At 41.2% G+C, this 26,194-nt stretch overlaps 3 protein-coding genes and 1 non-coding gene across 11 annotated transcripts in view; 3 read left to right on the forward strand and 1 right to left on the reverse strand.

The window, feature by feature from the left end:
• Positions 1-1,487: 1,487 nt before the first annotated feature.
• On the forward strand, positions 1,488-5,588 carry LOC116318273 (B-cadherin). The gene is given in 12 exon segments (XM_039615893.1): positions 1,488-1,583; positions 2,101-2,223; positions 3,071-3,226; positions 3,374-3,515; positions 3,609-3,781; positions 3,866-3,994; positions 4,085-4,270; positions 4,360-4,424; positions 4,426-4,602; positions 4,682-4,706; positions 4,708-4,825; positions 5,581-5,588. Coding segments are annotated over 12 exon segments (1,398 nt in total).
• Positions 5,589-10,945: 5,357 nt separating this feature from the next.
• si:dkey-30c15.13 (uncharacterized protein LOC558731 homolog) lies at positions 10,946-13,189 on the forward strand. The gene is made up of 7 exons (XM_039615699.1): positions 10,946-11,085; positions 11,233-11,394; positions 11,474-11,584; positions 11,697-11,753; positions 11,839-11,946; positions 12,086-12,232; positions 12,455-13,189. Exons 2-7 carry the CDS (start codon positions 11,233-11,235, stop codon positions 12,506-12,508), a joined length of 639 nt encoding a protein of 212 aa, XP_039471633.1. The 5' UTR covers positions 10,946-11,085; the 3' UTR covers positions 12,509-13,189.
• A 1,016-nt stretch (positions 13,190-14,205) lies between these two features.
• frmd4a (FERM domain containing 4A) overlaps positions 14,206-26,194 on the reverse strand; it is a 94,111-nt gene continuing 82,122 nt past the window's right edge. For 6 of the 8 annotated variants that reach the window (XM_039615153.1, XM_031737249.2, XM_039615151.1 and 3 more), the window contains 11 exons: positions 26,012-26,153; positions 24,370-24,503; positions 24,127-24,249; positions 22,486-22,717; positions 22,175-22,231; positions 21,835-22,072; positions 21,452-21,610; positions 20,887-21,210; positions 20,205-20,788; positions 18,368-18,470; positions 14,206-17,415 (listed from right to left, as the gene is read on the reverse strand). In XM_039615153.1, the coding sequence (XP_039471087.1) occupies positions 17,313-17,415; positions 18,368-18,470; positions 20,205-20,788; positions 20,887-21,210; positions 21,452-21,610; positions 21,835-22,072; positions 22,175-22,231; positions 22,486-22,717; positions 24,127-24,249; positions 24,370-24,503; positions 26,012-26,153 (2,199 nt within the window). In that variant the 3' untranslated portion in view covers positions 14,206-17,312. Of the gene's footprint in view, positions 17,416-17,867; positions 17,940-18,367; positions 18,471-20,204; positions 20,789-20,886; positions 21,211-21,451; positions 21,611-21,834; positions 22,073-22,174; positions 22,232-22,485; positions 22,718-24,126; positions 24,250-24,369; positions 24,504-26,011; positions 26,154-26,194 lie in introns of all 8 variants that reach the window. The other 2 variants (XM_031737248.2, XM_039615152.1) reach the window with 2 other exon arrangements.
• Positions 18,618-18,690, forward strand: trnam-cau. Its single transcript has one exon. It is a non-coding gene; the product is annotated as a tRNA-Met (tRNA).

The following is a 26,194-nucleotide window of genomic DNA, read 5'->3' on the forward strand; positions in this document are numbered from 1 at the left end:
ATCTGACATTGGACTGTAGCGTTTCTATACTTGAAATTCATGGGGGACACCAGGGTCTTGTGGGTGCTCTTTTTGCTGTATTAAATCCACGTGAGTGTTTTTTGTTTCTCTCTCTGCTTTTCGAGATGTCTCAAATGACCTCATTGCCCTTACCACTTAGGTTTTTATTTATATTTGTATAATATGTGCATCTTTATATATAATCTTTTCACTTTTAAGATTTCTTAGTTTTTTGCATATTTGTCAAACCTAGATGTTTCAGACCACTGAACAAAATAGTGTTTTGTCTTTACTTAGATATATTTGTTTAATGTTTACATTTGTTTGATGATCTGAAATGTTTAACTGAGACAAATATGAAAAAAATAAGACATCAGAAAGAGGGTAGATACTTTTTTCGCAGGACTGTTTATTTAGTAGTAGTATTAGCAGTATTGGGTTTACAAGGTTTAATTTATTTTGTTTGTTTTTTTTCTAAACCACACAGGTTTGAAATGATACATACAAGCTCACTAGTATTTGGTTAAATGTCCTTAACCAAGTTGTACCTTGAGCAGATACTTTTGATCCACGAACAAGCTTCTGAAATAATTCTGCCTGGATACGTGACCACTCTTCTTGGAGGAATCGATTGTTTATTTAAATTGTGTTTTCCTGACACCATCCTGATATTTAGGTGTGGTTAAAAAATTTTAAGTAGGGTTGAGTTCAGGGATTTGGAACGGCCATTGTAGAAGCTTAATGTTAGTCTGCCTGTTCCAAAACCAGTTTTGATGTTTGGGATCATTGTCCTGGTGAAACACTCAATTTTCTCCCAGTTTCAACTGTCTGGCTGCTGATTTAAGGTGAAGTTTGAGTATTTGGAGTTAGCTCTCCTACACTTTTTGCAATTGCGAGTACCACCGACAGCAAAACACCTGAGGACTACCATGCTTGACAGTTGGTACAGTTGGTACTCCTCCAAACATTCCTCGAACGAATCTACCAGTCGGAGTCAATCATGATCACTAATGAGAAGTTAACAGGCCTTGGCTTAGTCAAGTTAAAGCCATTGTAGAACATTCAGCACCACTGAAGAGGTGGTAGTCACCAGCTGAAGTTTGAAGGAAACTGTCAAGAAGGTGTTTGGTATTGCCTTTAGATGGAGGAAAGAAGATGAGGAAATACGGGGAAGTATCAAAAAGAGAGAAACTGGAAAACGAAGAAAGTAGACATGACTATTCGGAGGCTAGGAGTACAACAAAAAGCAAAGTAAAAGGCTAATAGTGTACTGTATGTGAAACTGGACACTAGAGAAGGAGAGAAAGACTGGAGCTAGTTACGGTGATTAAGGACAGGGATAAAAATGTGCTAACAAGTAAAGAGAAGAGAGAATGTGGAAGGAATGGTTAGCGGAGCTCATAAATAAAGAACACCAGAGTGAGGAGGGTGGACAGTTAGTGAGTGAGGAAGTGCAGAGGATTAGTAAGGAGGAAGTTAGGGCAACTATGAAGAAGTATAGAGAAAGTCACAAAGAGTTGCACTGTGTCTTTGTGGATCTAGAGAAAATATGTAACGGTGCCAAACAGAGGAACTGTGGTATGGTATGAGGGAGTCAGAAGTGGCAGAGAAGTATGTGAGGGTGGTGCAGAACGACAACTGGAGATACAGATAGGTTGAAGGTGGGGGTGGGATAACATCAGGGCTTAACTCTGAGCCTGTTCACTGTAGTGATGGATGAGCTGACAGGGTCAGCTTAACAGTTAAGGCAGAAGTGTTCATGGGATATGTGTGTTTTATATTATTATTTACATTGTTTTCAGATTGTAGTATATGTTTTTAACACTTCACTATGACACATTTACATGTATATTATAAGCTTAGCATTACTAGGATAATGTCTATTGTTGCTTCCTCAGTGCTCGGCATTTCAAGCTGCTCCTGCAGGGATCCAACCCCAGTGCCTGAAAAACAGAAAAAGCTGCCCAAATAAAGTCTCCAACAATGTAGGTCTTGAGGTAATTTTAGAATTATTTGCATCGTCACATTTCATTGATTAAATACTATACCTGGTGCGACATGATGTCCTGATTCAAAAGTTCTCACACCCTCCCCCTGCAGCTTCCCATTGTGGAGTTTCCATTTGTGTCTGGCAGCTTGAAATGGATGAAGAGCGAGTGGGTTATTCCACCAATTAGCTTTTCAGAAAATGTCAGGGGTCCTTACCCCAAAAATCTGGTTAAGGTAACTGCTGCCATGCAATCCCAATCCCACAGAAGCTGGGATGCTGTGTAAAATGTAAATGCAATGATTTTCAAATCTCATAAACATGTATTTTATTTATAATAGAACATAGAAACATATCAAATATCAATCACGATCATTTTACAATTGATGACAGGAAGACAAATTTGGGAAATGCTGTTGTTACCTTCATATCACCCTCGCTTGTTTTAACAACAATTCTTAGAACTTAGGAAACCAGCTTCAGTACTTTTGGGAGAGGAATGTTGTCCTGATCTTGTCTGATGCAGGATTCCTGTTGCTCAACATTCCTGGGTCTTATTTTTCGATCCTGATGGGCCAAAAGCTTTCAGTTAGTGAAATGTCTGGATTGCAAGAAGGCTAGTTCAGTCGACTATGAAGTCATGCTGTTGTAACAGCTCCAGCATGCAGTGTCACATTGTCCTGCTTTTCTGGAGGTGCCAGCTATATTTCTGGATCATGTTCACATATGGCTTCTTTTTTGCATGATAGAGCTTTAACCTGCATTTACCTGTGTTCACAGTGATTTCTTTGCTCATGCAGTAATTTGACGGAATCATTTCTATTTTTAATGCAGTCCTTCCTGAAGGGCCCGAAGACCAGTGCATCCCATGTTGATTTTTAGCCTTGTCCTTTGGATGCAGGGATAAGGAACACATTTGTAAATTTGTAAAATGGCTTTATTAGATTTTCAAATCATTGCATTCGGTTTATTTTTTACATTTTTGCAGTGTCTTCACTCTTTTGGAATTGGGGTTATATAAACCAAGTGATATTGTATTGTATTCACCTCAGCTCAAATGACATTTTTATTTTTTGTGATTAGCTGAAGTCCAACAAAGAAAAAAAGGTGGCCATAACTTACAAGATCACTGGACCAGGAGCAGATCAGCCCCCTGAGGGTGTTTTTACTGTTGATCGGCGTTCTGGGATTTTGTATGTGCATATGCCGTTGGACAGGGAAAAAATACCCAAATACACAGTAAGCTAACAGGAAGTATAATTTTACTTTTAATAGTTTTTTCCCCATGTTTAGGTTATCTAGTATTTTATGAAATAAACTTGTGAAACTCACTCAAATTTGCTTACGTCTAAATGGTTTTTGAGACCATCGTGCCTTGTGTTACAGCTGTTAGCCCATGCAATGAATGAAGGAGATAAGGCTGAAGAGCCCATGCCACTCATTATCAATGTCACTGACCAGAATGACAACCCTCCAGAATTCCCTATGAACCCTTTCTTTGGCAATGTGAGCGAAAGCGCTGATATTGGTGAGCCAAAGAAAACTTTACTCCCTAACATGTGAATGTCTAATGCATTAAAGTACATTTTATTAGCCAGCCTGGTCTTGTTTTCTTGAACAGATGCCACAATCATAAAGGTAAAAGCAGGGGATAAGGATGATCCGGACACAAACAACGCTATAATTAGGTATAGAATAAAATCTCAGACACCTTAATTGCCAAAAGAGGGCATGTTTGTCATAAACCCAGTGAGTGGCGTCATCAGTCTTAAAGAAGGTGGACTGGACAGAGAGGTAATGTAGCAACAAGGCATCGTGTCCTTCAAATAAATTTTTTTTAAATCCTTCATCTTCATTGTAATTCATCTTCTTGTTTAGACTCATCCAGAGTACAAGCTCATCATAGAAGCTGCTGATTTGGAGGGAGATGGGCTAAAAGCCACCTGCACTGTTACCATTACCGTTACTGACAGCAATGATAATGCTCCCGAATTCAAAATGAGATCCGTGAGTTCGGAATATCCAAACACTTAATTGTAATAAGTCGTTAAGTTTAATCCATAAAGTCACTGAGTGAACCTCCATGCTTTCCCTCAGGTGTCCTCATCAGTCCCTGAGAATAAGGTTGGAGTGGAGGTGGTAAAACTACAGGTCATTGACAAGGACAAGTTAGGAACTCCAAATGCTAACACCAAATACTCAATAATAGAAGGCAAAACCAGGGGAGAATTCAGTGTTATTACAAGCTCCAATAAAATGGAGGGAATCATCAAAGCAGCCAAGGTTGGGAAATACCCGTTAATTTTGACAAGTGCATGATGAAGCTCACAGAGTGCCTGATGATTCTTTTTTTGCTCTCCATCGCTTCCAAGGAGCTGGACTTTGAGAGCGTTCCTGTCTTTACTCTGCTTGTAGTGGTAACAAATGAGGCGCCGTTTTCTGAACCGGTCGCTATCAACAGCCACTGTTACTGTAAAAGTAGTAGACAAGAATGAGCCCCCTGTTTTCAGTCCAGCAGAGGTCCGTGTGAGCATCTTAGAGGACTTGAAAATAGGGAGTTCTGTGACTGAACTCAGAGCCAAGGACCCAGACACAGCAAGGAAACAGAAAGTTAGGTAATTAAAGCACAGGCACACACACATCCTACTGTTTACATGTAGTAAGTGCTTATCCGGATGTGTCTTTTCCTTTCAGATATAAACTATACAATGACACTGCCAGGTATTGAAAGTATTGAAAATACTACAGGACTGGTCAAAGTTAAAAGTCGCATGGACAGAGAATCACCGTTTGTCAAGGACAGCAAATACATAGTCCTAATTTTGACTTATGATGATGGTAAAAAAAAAAAAAAGGTGGAGGAGGTGAAGAGGACAAGGTAGGAACATAATGGGGAGGAACACCATAAAAATTTGGGTAACAAAGATGAACAGTATCTTATTTGCTACAAGTCCAGATAGTGAGCACATTGCGAGTAGTCACATTGTAACAGCTGGGGCTTGGGGTCAGATAGAGAGATTCACATGAGAGGATAAAACACACCTTTTGACTATGCTCAGTTTTGTAGTGTTTAATACAGTGGTTAATACAGGTTAACGCAAACATAATTCTGGTGGTTATGAGAATGGTTGGCTAACGATTGACAGAAAACCAAATGGGAGATAAAGGCTGAAAAAGCTTAGAAAGTATTGAGTGATTGGATTACTTGCAGAGTTGGACGGTTGATTGAGGAATCCTGGTGGGCAGAAGGAGAATAAGCAGACCTGGAATGAGAGATTCTGTGTTGGTGATTATAATTTATTACTAATGAAACTAACGAATAAAATAGAAGACTTAGGGGGAAATACTGATGATGTAATAAAATTGCAGTATCACTGCCTGAGAAAGTTGATGCTGCAGTCACACTGAAGTAGGGGGTACATTTTTCTGAGGCTTTTTCCACGGTGGCCCTGAAAGGTCAAATGCACTACAAATGCAATCCTTCACATGTTTTGGTTTCTGCCACTTCCTCAGCGCTTCACTCACATTAATGTCTCCTTCAAATGTCTCCTTTGTACCTAGTTTATATTACATATGTTCATCTTGTGTTATAGGTCTATGACCTGAGCCAGCTCCACAGAGGGCTCGATAACCGTCCTGAAGTCTTCTGCACTGATGTTCTTCCTACTGCACAGAGCCGCCCAAACTACTGCCTACAAATACAAGCCAATGAGGACATTGGAAAATTCATTGAAGAAGTGAGTAATGCAAAAATTTTGTATCACCCTTTAGTGCATTTAATAGCAAACCTTTGGTATATATGTAAAGATTTACAGTTTATATGACTGTAATATTTTCAGTCTTATATCTGCCTGTGTTTTTCCCCCTTAGAATCTTTGTGCAGCAGAAAGTGACCCCACAGCTCCTCTTTATGACTCTCTCCTGGTGTTTGACCATGAAGGTAATGGCTCTGAGGCAGATTCACTCAGTTCCATCAACACCTCAGACTCAGATGAGGACCAAAACTTTAATAGCTTGACTAACTGGGGGCCACGTTTCAGAAGATTGGCTGACTTGTACACAGGGTCTGTAGAGGAGGAATACGAAGACTGAAACACTACCAGGAAAGACAGAATGGGTCTGACATGCCTCTAAGTCTGTATAGATGCTCAGATTTTGTGACTACAATCATTATAGTGCTGTGTGCTGTCTCCCTACCATATTTTGTAGGAATATAATTAGTTTTTAATAGATCTTTTAAATAGTATCATGTAATCTTTAATTATTTCACATTTTCAAAGTCAGAATGCAGAATAAATAAATGAAAACAAGCAAAGCTGGTCTCCAATCTGGAAGTGTCCTGGTAAAAATGTCCAGTTGCCAACTGACTCTTCAGTGTGGACGTGGCGTACAATAACTGCACACGGGGCATACAGGAGTGCATACAGGAGTGCGGGGCATCAAAAGTCCAGCCTTTTTTTTGTCAGCTGGGCATGGCATTTACTGCCAGTGACTTATGAATGCTGAAATGGTTGAGCATTGATAAAAGGTGGCGATAAAGAGGCGAAGCTTCTCTGAGGGGAAGTCTACTGGATATTTCGTTTGCAAACAGCACCTCCTGGAGGATTAAATGAGGAATTGCTGTTGTCCTGTTGTCCTGATCAAGTGTGATACATTTTTATTTCTTATTAGGGTTTCTAAGCTAATTAATATAATGATTAATTTACTTTTATGGTCTCATGTACTGGATTTATAGCTTTTAATATATGTAATATATTTATATAATATGGATCTATGCATGATCACTATATTTTTTGATGCAGAATAGGAGATTTAGGTTTTTTTCTTGTAATAAAAAGAGATTTTTATGACTATTTTCTATCCAGTCAATGTCTTTCTATACATGTACTTTATTTATGTCGAGTTATTTTAGGATATTTTAGTGTTTGAGTGAAAAGAAAAATCTTTGTATCTTTTGTTATTTGTAATGGCTCAATGATTATTGGTAACCATGTCCATTAGATTCACTTGGAACTTTTTTGAGGGGTCATGCACACATGCGCAGCTATACTCCAGTGACCATAGCTGACTGTATTCCAGGGGTCAGAGCAGGCGACATTAAAATTTGAAACTGCTAGCTAAGGATAAGCGTAGATTTCACATTGGCAGTAATAGCACAAATTATTTGTTTGATTAAAAAAATATTGTCCCACAGATGTGTCATTAGGTAAAGAATCTCTAATAACTTCTTTACTTAGACACTTCCTCTCTGATTAATCTTTGATTTAACTTCAGTATTTTCCTCTAAACCATCATCATTATTACTTTAATTTGAACTATGATTAATCTATATTTATTAACACTCTATATAACATATCTACCTTATTATCCTAACAGAGCAGTTCACTCGCAGGCAATGTTCCCTCTAAGCTGCGCACGTGCGCAATTGCGCACTGCTGGCACGGTCTCTGCGCACAGAAAATCTGTGTTGCGCACAAAAAAAATCTAACCTGAATTGAAGTTAAAATTAAAACTTTAACAATTCTGTTTTGCAGTGTTAGTAAGTGACTGGCTGCTCCTGTATGGGATTAGAACGATGCCACCTTATCCCATAGTCCAGCCAATAATGCGATTTACATTCGTATATACGCAGCTAATCAACGTGGTTGACAGGCTATGACAGTGTCCTTATGTGCCGACACCGGTCTTTTAGCTGGCAAAGCGGCGTGGCTGACGTGGAGTGAAGCCACGTTAATGACAACGTGTACAACCATTGGAGATGTGAGCAGGACAGACGGAACAACTGACGGAAAAAGTGTGGACTTTATACCAGTTTTTAAATTGTGTTGATAGGCCACGTAAAACCAGAGTTATGATAAAAATATCTGCAATGTTTGGTTTTCTTCCTGAATACTGTCGTTGTTTATATTTACTGCGGGAATAAACGGTAAAAACTGCGTTTTATAAGAAAAAAGGCTCGAAAGCATGCCACGTTGCCATATCATTTTTTGATTGTGAGTAAAAACAAACTCCACCCCTCTCTCCCTTTCCTATTCGTCCAAAAAAGTACCATGTCGACCAATCAAAAAATGATATGGCAACGTGGCATCTAGTTGTTAAGAAACGGGGGAAGTTTTAGGAGTGACGGCGGTGTTTTGAGATGTGAGAGATTTGCGACGTTTAGCGCAAATCTTGTGTAGTTAGTGTGTAGTGTAGTTTTGCTGTGTGTGTCAGAACAACGAGGCGGCTGCTGAGTGTTACAGGTGTTACAGCAGTGATAGATCTGCTGTCAGGCCTGCAGGTGTCAGGCTGTTGTTCTCCTTTATCTCATAGTGGACAGAAATTATTTTTTGGAGTGGCACAAATAATTTGTGTGGCATCAGATTTGATGCAGAACAGCTGATTGTTCTGTAAATAGTTTGAAATGTTTATTTAAAAAACGCCTTGGCTGCATTTAAAAAAAAATAGCTGCAAAAATCTTTGTTGTTTGCCAAACTGAGTTACTTTTTTGAAGAAGTAACTATATAATTAATTGCCCAGCATTGGTCATTATATACTATATTTTGCAGACAGAGAGTTACAGGACTCTCTCCCAGACCACAGACTCATACTCATAATACAAGTCAGAGCTTTTTTTAAAAAGAAAGAAAGTTGTGTTTTCAAAATTGGAGTTCAAGTTATTTTTACTTCCAATAGTGTTAACATACTACACAGGTCATGAACAGAATTTTTTAAATTTTCATTGTAAGTGGGCTAAAGCAGTTAATTAAAAGTAGTCTAACAGAAATGTAAATGCTGTAATTTGATTATTTTAATAAACCATGTAACTTGGATGGATTAGATGCCGGCGCGACCACAGTGCACACGTCTGATGTCGCTCACAGTGGTCCAAGGGATCGCTCAGGGAGTTTGTGTGTTCGCTCAGACACGTGAAAAATTAGAGGGAACATTGCTCGCAGGCTGTAGCCTCACTTTTGGTTCCTAGAGTTTTCAAACTTAGTCTGGGAGGGAGTAAAATTGGAGGCGGACCCTTCAGCTTCCTGGCCCCTTTATTCCCAGTTTGGATTTGGGAGACAGACAGATTCTCTACTTTTAAGATTAGGCTTAGAACTTTCCTTTTCGACAAAGCTTATAGTGAGAGCTGGATCAGGTGACCCTGCACCATCCCTTGGTTATTCTGCAACAGGTTTCGGCTGCTGGGGGACATCGCATTAAGCTCTGAGCGTTTCTTTTCACTCCCTTCGTGTTTATACACCACTATGCATTCAATCATTAAAAATGATTAAACTAAGGCTCTTTGTCTCATACGGTGTCTTTTGTCTTGCCTCTCTGTTCCCTCCTTTCTTTGCCCTAAACTTTGAATTGAATTGAATTGAATGCCAAGACTTTTTGAGATAATTATTTTCTCATTCTTATCTGATATGGGATTCTAGCTGCTCATCGATTTTGGGTCTCATTTGTTGTATTTTTCATTTCATGATGTGCCAAATGTTTTCAACTGGTGAAAGGTCTGGACTGCAGCCAGGCCAGTTCAACAGCCAGACTTTTCTACAACATAGCTATGCTGTCGTAAGAGATAGAGCAGTATGCGCTCTAGCTGAATTATGCAAGGCGATCCCTGAAAAAGATCATTTGTGACGATCTGAAACATGTATATACCTTGATGGTGCCTCTCTAGATGCACAAGCTGCCAAATTCACTGTCACTAATGCATCTCCATACCATTAGAAATGCAAGCTTTTGAGCTGAGTTCTCAAAAAGCTGCATGCTTCCGCTTCCTCTCCTCTTTAGTCAGGAGAATGTTTGGTTTTCAAAAAGAATTTCAAGTTTTGATTTGTACAGTTTTCCACTTTGCCTCAGTCCTTTTTAAATGACCTTTGACCCAGAGAAAATGGCGGTGTTTTATGTCTGTGAAGGTTCTCAGTCATCCAGGTCATCGTAGTCTAAAGGGCTTGGAAAGAAAAGCGTCTGGACTTCTTTGAGTTGCTTGAAGACGTTTCACCTCTCTTTACGACACCAACTGTCTGCCATCTATAATCCAGTTTTGACATCCCTTCCCAGACGCCTTAACGCCCACTCACACCCTGGGCCATCTGACGTCAGGAAATCACATGATAGGGTGGGGCCAGGTTTCACAATGAGCTCACCCGAAACCCGGGCTGATTGGGACCCACACCCACTTTCACACCTTGGCTCATGTGATTAGGTAGAGGATCATCAGGGGGTCCTTTGTCCCTCTTTGGGGGGAAACTCCCACTGGGTTTAAATCTGGGACTCTCCACCATTGACCCTTAGAACTGAAGAAGCTTCTCGGATGAGAGGTGAAACGTCTTCAAGCAACTCAAAGAAGTCCAGATGCTTTTCTTTCCAAGCTCCTTAGACGGCGGTGTTTTAGGATCATCATCACGTCTGCCTTCTGTGAATGATCGAGCTTTAACCTGCGCGTGTGAATGGCACTCTGAATTGTTTTCTTTAACCTCAAGCACAGAGATTGTAATGTAGATGATGAGATATTCAAAGTGTTGAGGAATATTATTCTGAAATTGTTCCACAATTTCTAGATGCAGGGTCTGTCCATCTTTACTTTAACCGATTAGTACCAGTTACTTTTCCCATTTTTTTCTTGCTCCCTCCCAACTTTTTTTTCAGTGTCTTGCTATCAAATTAAAAATTAGATGTTTTTTCATGAAATAGTAAAATGTCTCAGCAGTAACATTTGATTTTTTTTCTATTTTCTATTGTGAATAAAATGTGGGTTTCACAAATCACTACGGCATCCTGATGTTTTTGGAGCTCGGGTTGTATTTCTAAGTATTCTTCTTGTGTCTAAAATGAACCAAGTCGTCTGATCTTACAGAAAGCCCTGCCTACAAGCTGATAAGCACTTTACTCATGGCTAACTTGTCTCTGAATCACTTCCTCAGCAGTGAACTTTAACCGTTCATTATCATCCAACTCAAGTGAACTTTGACCAAACAAGTTTACTGTGTGGTATAAGAAGTAACTTTGTAGCCGTGAGAAAAGCCGTTTAATGTCTGTTATTCTGGTTGGATGGATATTTTCTGTTTATATGAAAGCCCGTGGATGAATAAACGAGGGCTTTACAACATCTGGGCAAGGTAAGAGGTCACAGACTGAAGTTAAATGCAAAATCTGAATCTGAAGGCCTTCATATCAACCATGATTTGTTTGGCAAAATATCAAATGATTTGTGCAGCATTTAAAATCCATACTGTTTTCCAACAAATGTACTTTTTCCCTGACAGATGAGGCAGAACATGTTTCAGGAGGGATTGTACCAAGTATTTTTTAAGGAGACGCCCTCACCATCCCCACAAACTGAGGTCACCAATAACGGGGAGCTAAGCAATGCCAGGATTCATCGTTGGTTTGGTGCTGTGGTTAATACTAGACTTTTAGTCAGTGGGGTAAGAAGCTCGCCCAAACTATTGATTAACATCCTGAAGCTTTGAACCTGCCCATCTTATATTCTGTATTCCCCCTCAGGTCATTCAAATCCTCAGTGCCTTAGCTTGTATACTAACCACAGTCACTCACGCATGTGTGAGCTACAGCTGTGCTATCACCATGACAACACCAGCATGGTCAAGCATATTTGTGAGTCCGCATCTGCTTCAGCTGACATGCACTCAGTATAAAATTTCTGTTTTAAAAGAGAGAAAGCCAAATAATCCAAATAGGAGGTTGTACCTGTTTTTTGTTGTTCCAGTATGTGGCTGCTGGGTGTCTTGCAATAGAAGTTCAAAGAAAAGCGAATAAACTGAAGGTAAAAAGTTTGGTAAATTCTTATGTGGCTTCTTTTTTGCTTATGTTATGATCAGCCTCACTTAGTTTATCATAACACCAAACAGATCATCGCTCTGATGGGTGTGAACGTCTTTAGTCTCGTGTTTGGATTCTCAGCTTTGCTGGCCAACAGTATCAGAGCTGCACAAGCCGTTACACTCACTTACCAACAGGTAATTCTGCATTCCAGTAACTAGGTTTGAATCTTCCTTTATAATAAAGAGGTCCTGTAAGGAATCTCTTTTGGGGTTTGTGTTCAGCATGCACAGAAAACCTCCTTATAATCTCTCTTTTCTGCCTTCTTCTCACTAGCGTGCTGGTTCTTATGTTGCAAGGGCGAGCACCATAGTGTTCACCGTACATTGCTTCCTGGCATCACTCTACATAATTTTCCTGTCCTGGAGGGGTCTGCGCCGCTACAGTTCTCCCCATTTTCAGGTTTACAGTCGCGTCTCACAGGTGAATACTGGATGATAGGGTAAAATAAAATAACCTGAGACTGGGAGAAAATCCTAATGAATGCTGTGCGTTCTGGTTTAAAGGAATACTGATGATCAGGAATGCATTTTAATTCTGTCAGCTTTTTTTTAGGACATGATGATGTATATTGAATTATTTAATTGGCATTGATTTGTTAATCACTGCTATCTTAGTGTTTCATCTGGATGTTTTTCTTGGCAGGATCCAGATGAAACCAATGGGCCTCTCCTGGAACAAGTGGAATTTAATATGTGAAAGATCTGAAATCTCATTGTTTGCAAGCATTGTTACTGTTGTTAAATTGTTTGTTTGATCTGAATATATTAATGTTGTAAATCTGTTAAAGGCCTATCCTCCAGACAACCATTCACCCTCACACTCACATCTCAGAACAGTTTCTAAAAACATCAGTTATTCTAACATGGATGTCTTTGGACGGTGAGAGGAAGCTGGATTACCAGGAGAGAGCTGACATAGACACAGGCCTCCACAGAGACTTCAGACTGGCTGGTGGAGTCAAACCCAGGACCCTCTTATTGTCAAAAACTTGACAGTGGAAATTGCTGTCATATATAAATAAATATGTCAATAAAATTTGGTCTTTTTTACTTTATTTTTTGTAAATCAAAGGCTATAACGGTTAAAACTGCTGCCATGGTTGTGTTTCTTCATTTACTTCGATGTTATTCTGCAGAGGACTCTAGGGGGCGATGCTGCCACAGATTTTTCACATCGTAAACCAGTGTGATATTTTACTCCACTGCAGTAGTTAAGCATAAACCTGGATAATGAATTTCATTTTATTATTTAAGTTTTCCGGTCATTTTTTTTTTTCAGCACTCAGGACCTTCAGGGCTGAGAAGCCAGAGTGATCTAATGAAAATGCATCTTCTTCAGTTGTAATCTATCCATCGCTGACTGTAAATAAATGTTCCTGTTGAAAAATCTTCCAAGAATCTGTTATTTTTTTTCCCTCCCTCTGAATATTTTTTCATGAATCTCAGTGGGATTTTAAGCATCTTACTTGAACCCTAACCTTCATCACAAACTCAACATACACTCAAAAATTGCTCCTCACAGACATATGTGCATGTCTAATAGTTCTCATACTTATGTATTGTGTAGTAGAGGGTGTGGTGTGTTTGAGTATTTCAGTGATGGAGGATTTAATTAGGAATTTAAACGAAGGTCATACACCACTCCTGCAGCAAGAACTCTCTCTCTCACACACACACTCACAGACACACAAACATGCACAAACAGACGTATGAGTGGAAAAAAATCCAAGTGCAGTTACTTTCTCACGGCAGTTCGGGCTAACAGCTTCCAGCTGTTGCCTGGCTGGGAGAACTGCTATGGGAACACACCGAGTACAAAGACTAACGTGGGATTAATTAGTAAATGGACACAGAAGTGGTACAAACCAAAGCAGGATGATAAAGCTGGGTGTCCTGGCAGAAACTGACACTGTGCTCATGTTAGCAGAAACCACATATCATCACAAAGGATCACAACTACCGTTTGTGAGTTTTGGGCCTGTGTGCTCGCCTTAAAATAGTAGAGCACACGATAAGTTAAACACACATTTCAGCAGAATTTACTTAAAGGAGGATTTTGTTTTTCAGTGGATATGAGCAAATTAAAAAAGGTGAAGCCGGGCTGTTTAACCACGTCTTCTGATGAGTAATATCTTTTTTGTTTGGAGTGTATCTTCCCTTCTGACTCCACAGGAAATCCTCTCAAAGGTGCAGAAGGGAGGGAAGTAAATTAAGCTCGGATGTTAGGAGAGTGAGTGTGTCCGGAGGAGAGGAAGCGGTGACCACATGTTGGGATTCCCTTTGATAAGTCTGGCCGACACTATGACCTTTCAGCTGAATGGCCTCAAGGTATCTGATCTTGAGCCACTTTGGAGAAAGGGAACGGAAAAAGTGAAAAAAGAAATGACAGACCACTTATCTTGAGAACATTCATCAATAATTTATTTTCTTACTCTCAAGAACCACCACAGCTTCTCGTCTTGAAAATTTCATCATCAATTTTGAACAACACAGTTTTGAAAAATGCAAAGTTACTATACAAATTCTTAATAGAAAAAAGAATAAATTAAGTGTGGAATTAAGTTTTTTTTTTAATCAATTCCACATTGTTTTCCTACAACACCTTTAATGTACTGTTTCAGTTGAAGAGAACTGATAAAATTGAGTTACATGCTCTATTGTCTGGTAGAGGAAGTGCTTCTACTATTAAACTGTTTGTTAAAATAAGCTTCATTTTGCACATCTGGTATTGAATCTATTGATAACAATGAAGAGATGTCTAGATCCTACGTGACAAAGCAGTAAGTGGTCATTTTGTAGCACCTGAAAGGGTTGTTACAATGTCCGAAACTTAAAAAAAACAATACTGGTTCATTTAAAATGGAACATTGTTAAAACAATAGATGTGAATGTTAAAAACCCCACAAAATCTAACAGTGCCCCATCAGTACATACAGGAAAAGACTTGATAAAATAGTTAGTTCATTTCTTCTCTTGGGAGTATTACAAAAACCTCATACATTAGTATGGAGCACAGGAAATATGTTGTTTGGAAATATGAAGGTAGGGGGTTTTGTCACACGTCTTCACAATGGGCTCAGAGGTCAGAGATTACAACAAGGTCAAAATGGTACTTTTTTTTGGTGCGGGATGACACCGTGGAGTAAAACGTGCTAATGGTAACACGAAGGAGCTGGGCGCTGTCTTTGGGGTCTTCATTTCTCAGAGGATCTGCACAGCATGCGTGGGATTTTTTGTCTAGTACAGAAATGTTTTGGAGTGAAAAGCAAGATCAAACTCAAATACACTCGAGTAAAGAAGTCATATTAGGTGGTAACCAGTGATCACTGGTTCCAACTCTGCTTAAAGACTTATTCAATTTGACCAAGCTTGGCATGAACAACTGTCCAAGAACTAGCCATGCAGGAGCTCGGGCGAAACCTTCTTAGTAAAATATTGTAAAAAGGGGCAAATTACGACAACTCACAGTAGTCTATAAAGGAAATACAAATGAAAGACGTACGGTTCCTCTCATACCAAGAAGTACAATACACCTTTTATCCAGTCTGAATGGTGCTATAGGATCTATCACTGAGATTCACAACGTGTTTTAGAGCAAAATAACACTTGGTTGATTTAGATTTTGAGGAATAAGGAAACAATGGTGAGCATGAATTTGCAACGGAAACATTTGTCAAAGGAAGAGAAGGAAAACGACTAAAAAACAGCCAAATTTCCTTTTATTGTTATTTTTTTACAAAACTAGATGTGCTTTTCTAACCCTGTTCTGAATATTTGATTGATTAGGATGTGTGAGAAAAATAATTCTCTCCGTTTGAGCGGGTTAAAGAATTTGTGTGTTGGCTTTAGCGTTTCTTCCCTGACAGCAGGGGTTTTAATTATCTGATGCCTGAAATGCAGAGAGGATTGCCCTTTAACACCTTGTGGTTACACTGATATGAGAATACACTTACTGTAGGTCCAGCCCTCAAAGACACTGTTAATGTTGTGCTTTCAGACTTAATGGTGTTAAAATACATTTTTATTTCACCTAATACCAAATAAACCCTCGTTGGATGTCATCCGTCCGCTGTGCCTCACTGTAATTTCATAGAAGGGCTTTCTGCTGTGGGGAAGTAAAGGGGCTGTGTGGTTTGTAATGATTTCAGTAGTAAATTACAGTATTAATGTAAAGCACCAACATATTTGGAACAGACAAAGTAAGATGAGTAAACACAGTGCCATAAAGGGATACTCAGCATGGTGAGAGCTGGTGTAGAGCCAAGATCAAAGGTTAAACAATTCTCACTGAGCCACTGCAATATTAAAATATAAGTAATGGCAAGACATGTCAGACATTTTTTCTTTCTTTCAGGGTTTAATATGAAACAGTGCGCAAAGGCCAGACCAACAAACTTCAGCCAAAAAACAAAGTGCTGTAATGACTGAACAGCACCCATAAATGACCTTTTCTTCCAAACCTCCTCTACTCCCTGGCTCATACACCATGTGATCAAACATGCTGCTGCGGACAGAGAAATCCTCTGAAGATCACAGATATTAAAATAAACATGAAGGATGAAGTCAGTGAAGAAGGCAAAAGAGTAACGCCAAACAACCACAAATCCAAATTCCCCCTGTCATGATCCTTGAATTCACTCCGCCGATTCAAACCAGTCCAAAGACTTCTACGAGGGTTGTTATTGCTATAGTCCTTATCAATATCCAGACAGTCTCTCAGAAACCATGCCGATATTGTCACTTTGAATACAGTTTTCACTTTTTTTCTTTGTGCCTGCCCAAGAACTCTGGTGTGACTGGTCGATTCAGAAACTGTCTGTGGTTGTGGGTAAAAGAGAGAACTCCTGAATGTTTCAGTCATCTTTTCTTTTTATAAATACGCTGGAAGAAATAAAGAAAAAGAAAGACAAACAAGTGTTAATGGGAATGAAATGCGACACAGTTCGTTTGGGCCTGGAAATGGGTTTTAAACTGGTGGCTCAAATCCAGCAGGTATCCTCTGACTGGGAGGCAGTGCACTGGAGTAAGTCTGGGGACCAAAGATGAATGTGAAAGCGATCCTGGAATGGCCTGTGTTGTTTCTGCTGAGTTTTGAGTTGCATGTGGGACGTTTTGCTGTGCTCTCTCTTCCCATCGCTCGCTTCCCGTTGCCCTGTTATTTGTGTGCTGCAGTAGGTGAGTAAAGAAAGGGCTCTGTGGTGCTGTAGGGTGACAGTTCAACAGCTGAGGTGGCATTTCTCAGTCCGTCCTGTGAAATCTGCCCTTAAAGAGCCCAGCGAGTAGTCCCTGTCCCGCTGAACTGCAATAGACAGGTCATAATTAAGAGGTGGTGAGATGTTAGGAGGAGGGAGGCTCACGTCCAGCCCGTCAAGTCTGCTCAGGGCAGGGTTTCTGCAGGGCTTTAAGGATGAGGTTGTCGGTTGTTGATGGATAATTGTGGGGGACAATGGAGAGGCAGTAGGAGAGGGCAATGGGACTCTTCTAGGCCCCATAGGAAGGTCTCAGACCAGCGTTCCAGGTTTGGCCTTGTCTTGTCCGTACCACTGCACATCTGCCAGCTCTGAACACAGAGGGCTGCTGAGAAAACAGCTGTCACTCAAAGTCCTGCAGAGGAAGAAAGACCAGAATCAAAACAGATGCAGGGCATCTTTTTTGTCTTTGTCTGCTGTTTGTGAGCTTTTTTTTCTTTTGTTCAATCTCTGGTCTGTGACGGTGCACAGTTAAGTGTTGTTTATTAGTGAATCTTGTGAGCCGCAGTAAAGCTTTAGCATCAGAACGGAGCAGAAAACATGCAAAATTCAGGGAGATACAGGCAGAAAGGGAGTTCATGACACGTATACCTCCACCGTAAAAGAGCAAGAAATGAGAAATGAACCACTACTGTCAGTGCCCCACAGATGTGCATTAGTTTATCATGTTTTGATGGGATACATCTTTATGAATTAAAAGTTGGACTAAATTTTGTCCTGATGTTCTATAATGAAAAAGGTTTGCTTTAAAATCTACTGGTATTGCATTTTCCTAGTACTACGCTAGATTTAGACCACAGACGGTACCTCTATGCATCAGAGCTGGGCTGAGGAGGAGACTGACAGACGTCCTCAGTAGGAGAGCAGTCTGCTGTGCCTCTAAACCAGGAGAGAGGACACACACATAAGGAAAGGAGGGTTAGTAAAGACAGAAAGATGGACAAGAAAGAAATGACAAACATTAAGCAATAAGAAGATTTCCAAGAGAAAAAAATAAGAGTAATAGGTGTGTAAGATAATCAAGAAAGACAGTGAAGAAAAAACCACAAACAGGAAAACAGGCGGGAAAATACAGACATATATGATCTGACTGAAGTCTGAAAAGAGTTAGGAAGTGTTTTGCACCCAAAATCACAAAGAAGAGCAGACACTCAAAGTGTGTGAGTGTGTTAAGCGTGAGTCCTGGACAAATATGAAGAAAGAGAAAGAAGCTGAGCAGCAGATGCAGTTTTCCCTAATATTCCTATCCGGCTTTAAATGTCTTGGCAGCTTTTCAGCCACCTTATGCGTGCTGGTGGGTTTCTTACCCGCTCTGCCAGTTAAGGATGTGCTGTGGGCTGCAGGGAGGTGTGGGTGTAGCTGTGTGTTCACTTGACGGGGTCATACTCCTCTGGCTGTGAGGGGAAGCAGCTAAAGGGAAAAAGTAGAGTCAGTCAAGTGACACAAAGACCAGAGGTTACAGTGAGGTGAAAGACAAAGGAATTCCAGCTATGCTCGGGGGATGGGGGTGGGAAATACCCTGTGAGCTTGGGTGGGAAGGCTGAAGGGAGCGAACAGGCCTCGTTGGCGCAGTAGGCAGCGCGTCAGTCTCATAATCTGAAGGTCGTGAGTTCGAGCCTCACACGGGGCATGGCTTCTTTTTTATTTTGTTCTTAGCCATTATTTCTTCATATGGACTTGTCAAAAATGCATTTAGCACACACTTCCTCGTAATTGATGAGCAAGTACCAAAATGTCATGCTTGGGCCAAAAAGATGTATATTTACTTCCCCGAAGGGACATTCGAAGGTTAACTGTCATTCAAGTGAGAAAACTGGGCGAAGATGTGAAAATCCTCACGTAAATGTGGGAAACATTAGCGATGTGACCAAAGCCTGTGAGGCTTCAGATCACAAATCCAGAAATTCAACATTTAAATTCAGCTTTAATTGCTTGGTAATTACAATTTTCCTGAACATTATTAATTTATGTATAATTAAAAATAAATGCTGAACTACTTAGTAAGAGTTCTTAATCGGAACCCTAATCTCTGAATATACATGAATAATCTCATTAATTATTGCACACATGGGTCACACAGCAGGCAGCGTGAGGGTCTCATAAAATAAAGATTTGGAGTTTTAGTTGCATTTTTTAAATAAGCAAGACCAGCTAGTAATTACAACCAAGACCAATACAAACCAGTCAATTCAATTCAATTTCCATAGAGCCACACAGACAGTCATCTCAGAGTGCTTTACATTGTAAGCTATTTTAACAGCGAGAACCACACGATTAGATGATCCCTTATGAGAGAGCCCTTGGCAACAGTGGGTAGGAAGAACTTCCTTGTAACAGGAAGAGACCTCTGGCATTACCAGGGTCAGGGAGGGGCAGTGAGATACCATTTGGGGTTAAGGGGAAAGAGAAAAAGACAAAAGAGTAGAACAGAGAGATCCAGTTTTGGATAGGATATATGTTCCTATCCAAAGCTAGAGTTTTAACAGGCTTGCCTTTTAGCTCAAGCAGCCAACCGGAGGAACACTGCTTCATACCCACGCACACATGCCTCACTCTACTGACGCCTTAAACAGTCTATTGCAAAATTTCCCATCCCTTCTTCAAACACATCAAAACCACTGCTGTCCTAACTTATAACCCCAATCTTATATAAAACTGCACTTCTGAGGAGTGATGAGCTCGATGCCTAGAAAAGATTCAAATTGTATTCTCCTGCTGCGAGAACTCCATAATTAGTCAAACTGAGCAACTGTTTACCCTCATGAAATTAACATTAGCTTAAAAAGCTATATATAAATATTTATAAACCTTTTAATTATCAACAATTATTGTTATAATCTAAACATTTATGGAAAACTAATATAGAACTGCTCTCAGTCAGAAGATCTGAAGCTAAACGATCCCTCAGTAGTTCCAATAATCTGACGAGCAAAGGAATTCAAACCATGCTTTACATGTGGTGATGGCCTCGGTTTGCTTTTTTGTCACAGGGTCATTTGACAAAATTAGTGACAGCAGGGATGTACTGCATGCCTTCTCAGTGCAGTAGCGTGTCAGCCTCATACTCTCAAGGCTATGAGTATGAGGCTATGACCGCTGATATCGGTTCACCTGTTTAAGATAAGGTTTCACGATGAGACCTACCTGGTGAGCCTTTGGCAAGTGTTCCTACTCTACTTCCTCGACCATGTCCCAGAGTGCCTTGCTGTGACCCAGTCTCAGAGGATGTGGATCCCGAATGTGAGTGACTCCTCTCCTTTAGGCTCCCTGAAGACCTCTGGTACCAGCACCGCAGTTCTTCAGAAACTGCCGCCCTCCCACCTCCTCCGCCTCCACCACCCTCTCTCCCCAATGATGGAGTCCTTACGATCTGAGAGCGCGACGGCGTAAGTCGGCCGCTTCCCTCTCCTCCCTCCTCTGCCCCCCAGGCCTCTTTGTACAGTCCCCCGGCCGTGTAGGAACTGGAGGTCTTGAACTGAGCCTTCACGCTGTAGTGTCCCTCCTGATCACTCTCCAGGCTGCGCACCACCACGGGGTTGGGGCTGCCCTCTACATATAGAGGGTACTCTTTGATGCGGTACTGGGAAGAGGGCTGGCTCTGGCTGTGGAGGTAGACTCCATGGTGTCCCCCTCCCACTCCACTACCACCTAATCCTCCACCAGAACCGTTCTTAGCTGCCAGATTTGGCATTGAGCCAGAGTTAGAGGAACCCAGGTGACCTGCAGACCTGCAGAGAAAACAAAAAATGATATATGACAGTTTCACAGATATATTCATTTCTTTAAACACATGAACATATATATATGTATATTTCCCTGCTCTTACCTGTGTCTTTGCCTCTGCCTCTGCCTGGCTTTGGAGGGTGAATCTTCTCCCAGAGTGGAGTAATTTGGGTTACTGCCAGGGGGTCCTCCAGAGGGGTAATAATGCTCCGAGCTGCTTTGGCTGGTGCAGGATGAACAGTCGTCCAGTGGGTCGGAGCCATTGGAGCTGCGTCCTGGGCCGAGGAAGAAGTCAGGGCTGCCCAGGGTGTGCGGATGTGCGTCGGGATCGGATGCCAGCAGTTTGCCCTGGGACTCAAGGCTGGAGCTGCGGTTCCTAAAGTGCTGAGAAAGACTGTGCAGACGTGTGGGACTGATGTCCACTGACCTGTTGGAGTTGGCAGAAATACTCAGTGTAAAGACTGGTCTTAAAAATCTACTAATTTATTTAACACAGAAACTGCTGTAATTGTCAGTTTAGTAAATGGAAAAATAGAAAGAGCAGCAAAGGAGAGCTAAAGTGATGAAGTCCAATGGCTTATTTCCATTTGGGAAACAAGGCTTAGTCAGTTTACCTGATGATACACATTTTGAAAAGCCAGGAAACGATTTAAGGTATATCGACTGACCTGGTGGAATGTACATAGTGCGGGGTCCTGGTCCTCAGGTCCGGAGTTGATGGCATGCTGGACTGAGAATTCCAGTGAGGGAGGCTCCTAATGGGGCTGCTCTGCAGAGAATTACTACCCCCTGCTTCTGCACTGCCCGAGCTCGGGAAACGCCTGTGACTAGACAGAGATTAAATAAGTTTCATTCATAATAAATGCAATTATAATCATCAGCATCCACTGACTTTTCTACGTTTACTTGCTGCAGTTCCTATCTGCAGTTATACTTGCACACACACTCCTCTAACAGTAACATGCATGAACTACTTGTTGTCTAACTCTGATTAAATATAACAAGATATCACATTGCTATACTAGAAATTTAAAGACAAACTCACTCATACCTCGAGTGAGATGAGCGTTTCTTGACTTTCTCATAGGGCTCATCCAGTGATGACTCGCTCCACATTTTGGGTTTGATGGGGGATTTGTCATAGTCAGAGCGTGTGTAGTGCAGGTGTCGCAGGCCATCCAGGGACTGCGGTGGAGGGGGGCGACTGTGAGATGGCGGTCTTGGAGGGAGCCCCTTATGAGGTGAAGCTACTGGAGAGAAGGTGGGGGTACCTGTAACTTGAGGATCATCTGAAACAAAGTAATGATTAGATTGGATTAGACATTATATCATTATTAGGAACAATAAAAGCACAACTATCAATGGGAATAAGGCGAGGGACGGAAACTCACCATCATCCAAGACCAGTGCATCAGACAATGAGCTGTCTTCAGAGCCAATATTGGCCTCTATGGGACATAAAAACAAAAACAAGAGGTTACAAAATCTAAAAGCTTTTGTGTCAGTGTCATTGTTTTCAGATCTTTATTATATCAATAGCAAAAATGTTGAAAATTACTAGCCTCGCCATACAATGGGTTGGGTTTATATAACAGTACAGATAAGAATATTGCTGTCTGTGGTGGCAATTACAGCAAATTGATATAACATAGATATGAAAGCGATTTGATTTTCCCTAAGTGAACAGGCAGTATATTGGTACCTTCTATGATAAGCGACGCTCTCTGCGTAGGCTTCTTGCCAGAGCGGACCCGGTACTCATTGATGGAGTTCTCAATTTCCTGGAGCTTCTTCAGTGCATTCAGATAAGAAGTCTTCCTCTGTTTCTTCAGCTTTTTACTGCTTACGTGAGGATCGCTGGCGAGACGCCTGGCTGCCTCGGTAATCTGTGACTGAATGGCAAACTCCCGCTCCAAACGTTCAAGTTCTTCTTCCTGGCAAATACACAAACATGATTGCAAACTTAGAGTAACACAAGCACTAAGTTACTGGATCCACTCGCAGCTTTTAGCAACAGAAATGTAGGAATGATCCAAAAATAACAAGTTCTAGTTTGCAGACACGGATTCAGAATAACTCTCCCATACAACGTAGTTCGGTTAGACACATACAGAAAGCCTTGCCAGAGAAAACACACTGCGGAAATCATTTATCTGTGCTGCAGCTGTGCATTTTCTCACCACTGGATAATCTCTATTGAGACACTCTGTCCCCAGTAATAGCGCCTCTCCATCAATCCGTCCTCTCCTCTTCTACAGCTCTCCTGAGATTTCTCAAGTCAAACAGGTGAACCAAGTAAAACATATTCTATTTAATGCACTGTATATATACTGCATGTGTTGCCTGCACAGTAAAATGTATACAGACATACCTCTTCTGTTAAAACTCATGAACATGACAAGGAAACAAAGTCATGGCCGTCCTGTGACACACTGTGTCCAGCTAGCACGTAATTATTTTACTGACATCTGAGCGCACACACATGAGTTCACTTGTCTCCACAGAGGCAGAACAATGATGTATTCACTTGGGTTGACTTCATAGTGGGCTACCTCATTTCTGAAGAATCCCTCTCACTAACAGTGGCTTTACACTACAGCCGAGCGGCTTCTGTTTCTGTGTGTCTACGAGTTTAAGGTGCTCCGTGTAGATCAAGAAACATCGTTTGTGCTTGCGATGCACTTTTGTGATATCGTGTCCCTGGATTCTTTTCAAAGCACACAAACCTCTGTGGAACACACCCACATGAATGCCTGCACACATGCAGGAGCACACACAATCCTACTATCACCACTTCCTGTGGTGAGAAACCAGCCGGGCTATATTTAGAAGTTCTGCTGCTCTGGAAAATCTAACCGTGGCACAAAACCGGCAGCGAGACAAAGCTACTTTACAAGATCAAGATGTCTCAGATTGTGGCTTTTCAGGCTTCTCAGTTTTCTTTGTTACTTCAAAATTAAATTCTGATAGAATCGGTTACTTTATTATCATGTGAATCCTCATCCCACTACATTTTGAGAATATTATGTAGAGGATAATAGCTTCATTTAAATCCTAAGGAAACCCTTGATTTGCTCAGAATAACACAGAGCCCTTAAACAGCACTACTGTTCAGTGCGGACCATTAACATTACAGCTAGCTTAAGAGGAGATAAACTCACTAAACTAATTAACACTGACATATTCCAGCTGCTGTATTACACCACTTGGCCAAATACATATACTATTAGGTATTCATTTCAAATGCTGACTCTGCTAAATGAGCTCATGTTTTTATTTGGGGAGTATGAGACTGGAGCGAGAGATAAGGTGCCAGTAAAAGAAATGGAAGTTATGGCCTCACCTCTCCCTTAGGTAGAATTTTCTGCTCATCCAGTTTGAAGGCGGTACCGATCTTCCGTCTCACAGTTGGCGGCTCCTCTCCCGGATCCAGTGGATATTCCTTTGGAAGCTTTCCAGTCAACTCCTGGAAAAATTTAAGGAGAAGGAAGGAGGCAGGTAGGAAGTGTGAGACCACTGAAATTAAATTAGAAAGGATTTACGCTTTTCAAAATATTCAACAATTCAACCAATTATTTTCACTTACCGCCTCCCGTATGCAGATGCTCTTGAGTTCCTCTAGTCTCTGCTTTAACGTTTCCTCCAGAGCTTCCTGTCTGGCCCTCAGCGCTGCCAGCATGTCCTTCTTAGCCGTTTGGGAGCTGTCCGATTCCTGAGATCCTGCAAGGTGCAAACAACACATAAAGTGAAGACAGGAGTTACAGTACTGTTCTGAGGCAGAATCTGAAGCAGAGGGAGAAATACTTTGTGCACCTGCTAGTCTTGCAGGATGTTTACAAGGAAGTGAGTGGAACGTTTCGATAAGGAAACTGAGTTTTGCTGGTGTGTTTGTGAAAGTGTGTGAGTGTTTAAAGGAAGGGGCAGTTTAGGACAAAGTCGGTGACGCACATCTCCAAGACCCCGAGGTGGTGCCAGTCTTGTTTGAAAACAACTCATACCCTCCCACTCACACTGTGTTTCTTGCTCTCTCATTGACCCCTTATGTGGGGATGACGGACAGCTGGACACGCAAATACTAAAAAGTACTGGTGAAAATGTTTTGTTAGAAATAAACAGCTGTCTATAATTCTTAGATAAACCCAAATTACACTAAGAGTTTCTACTGTTTTGGAGGAAAAAAGCCTGCACGTTGAAAGATTTATGAAGACTTTACAATTTAGATCTGACTATTTCGAAAGCCCCGTTGAGACGTGTCACAGATGTGTCACAGTTCCTGCTCATGCTGTTCGACTAAGATCTACCCTAGTCATCAAGAAATCATCACTGTAATTACAAAAAGAAGTGACAAGGCACAGATAGACAAAATGAAGAAACACTGAATGATATGAGGTGCGAACAGAACTACAGAAGAACGCAGAGGAGGATAGAGGAAGGTTAGGAAGGGATATATGAGAAGAGCAAGGGCTAGGTGGAGGAGAAACAGAAGGAAGGAGTAAATCTAACCGAGGTGATCAATGGCGAAATGAAAAGCCCAAGCAGACAACGAATACTGAAAGGGAACTGTGTTCTTCCCCAGCAACAGTAATTGACTCAGTAAAGTGTGAAATACTTTAAACAGCTGACCATGTAGTCACGTACATGCTAATCATAGATTATGCTTGGCTGGACTAATGCATGCAATTTAAAGTGATTTATACAGTAGTAGCGAATCAGGTTACAGTACTGGTGTTTCTCATCAATGGAATTGCTGCACTTGATTTCCGAGCATGGAACACATTGTATGTGGCTGTATGGGAGTAAAAGGGCATTTTCCCTCCCAACTCTAATTTTAGCTAGTGTTACAAATCTTCCCGTCACACTCGTTACTTGTTCAGCACCGATAAGCATTGTTTTAAAGGCCACGCAAAGTTGTTCACTGCCCCTCTGCCCCTCTCATTCTCTCACCCACTAAAATTAGAGGAGTCGGGGGCCTCTGGAGGATGAGTCTGTGTGACATGGGAGTGGTGTTCTATACATACTGAAAGACATTGGGTGTGGTGTGAGCACAGTATATGTTTGAGAACATTCAACACAGAAACGCTGGTCTCTTTCCAGTCACAGCTGTTTCTGTCTCTCCGGTTGTCAGCAGGATTCCTCATCATCAACACATGTGAGCACAAAGACGAATCTTTGTCGGGGTATTTCCCCCTCGTGGTTATTTCCCTCTGAAGCAGCGAACACGCACTGACCTGAGGAGAGCAGGCTGCCACTGCTGCCACTGATGATCTTGCCCTTGCTGCCCATGTTGGCCAGTTTGGATGTCTTCAGTGTTCCTGTTTCTGTCAGGTCTATGGCAATCTCACTCAAACTCCTCGCTGCATGGATCTTTGACTGTACGGACAAGCACGGACAGGCTGTGTTAAAACATCTGT

Source organism: Oreochromis aureus, linkage group 7 (assembly GCF_013358895.1).
Source record: "Oreochromis aureus strain Israel breed Guangdong linkage group 7, ZZ_aureus, whole genome shotgun sequence".
Taxonomy (NCBI): domain Eukaryota; kingdom Metazoa; phylum Chordata; class Actinopteri; order Cichliformes; family Cichlidae; genus Oreochromis; species Oreochromis aureus.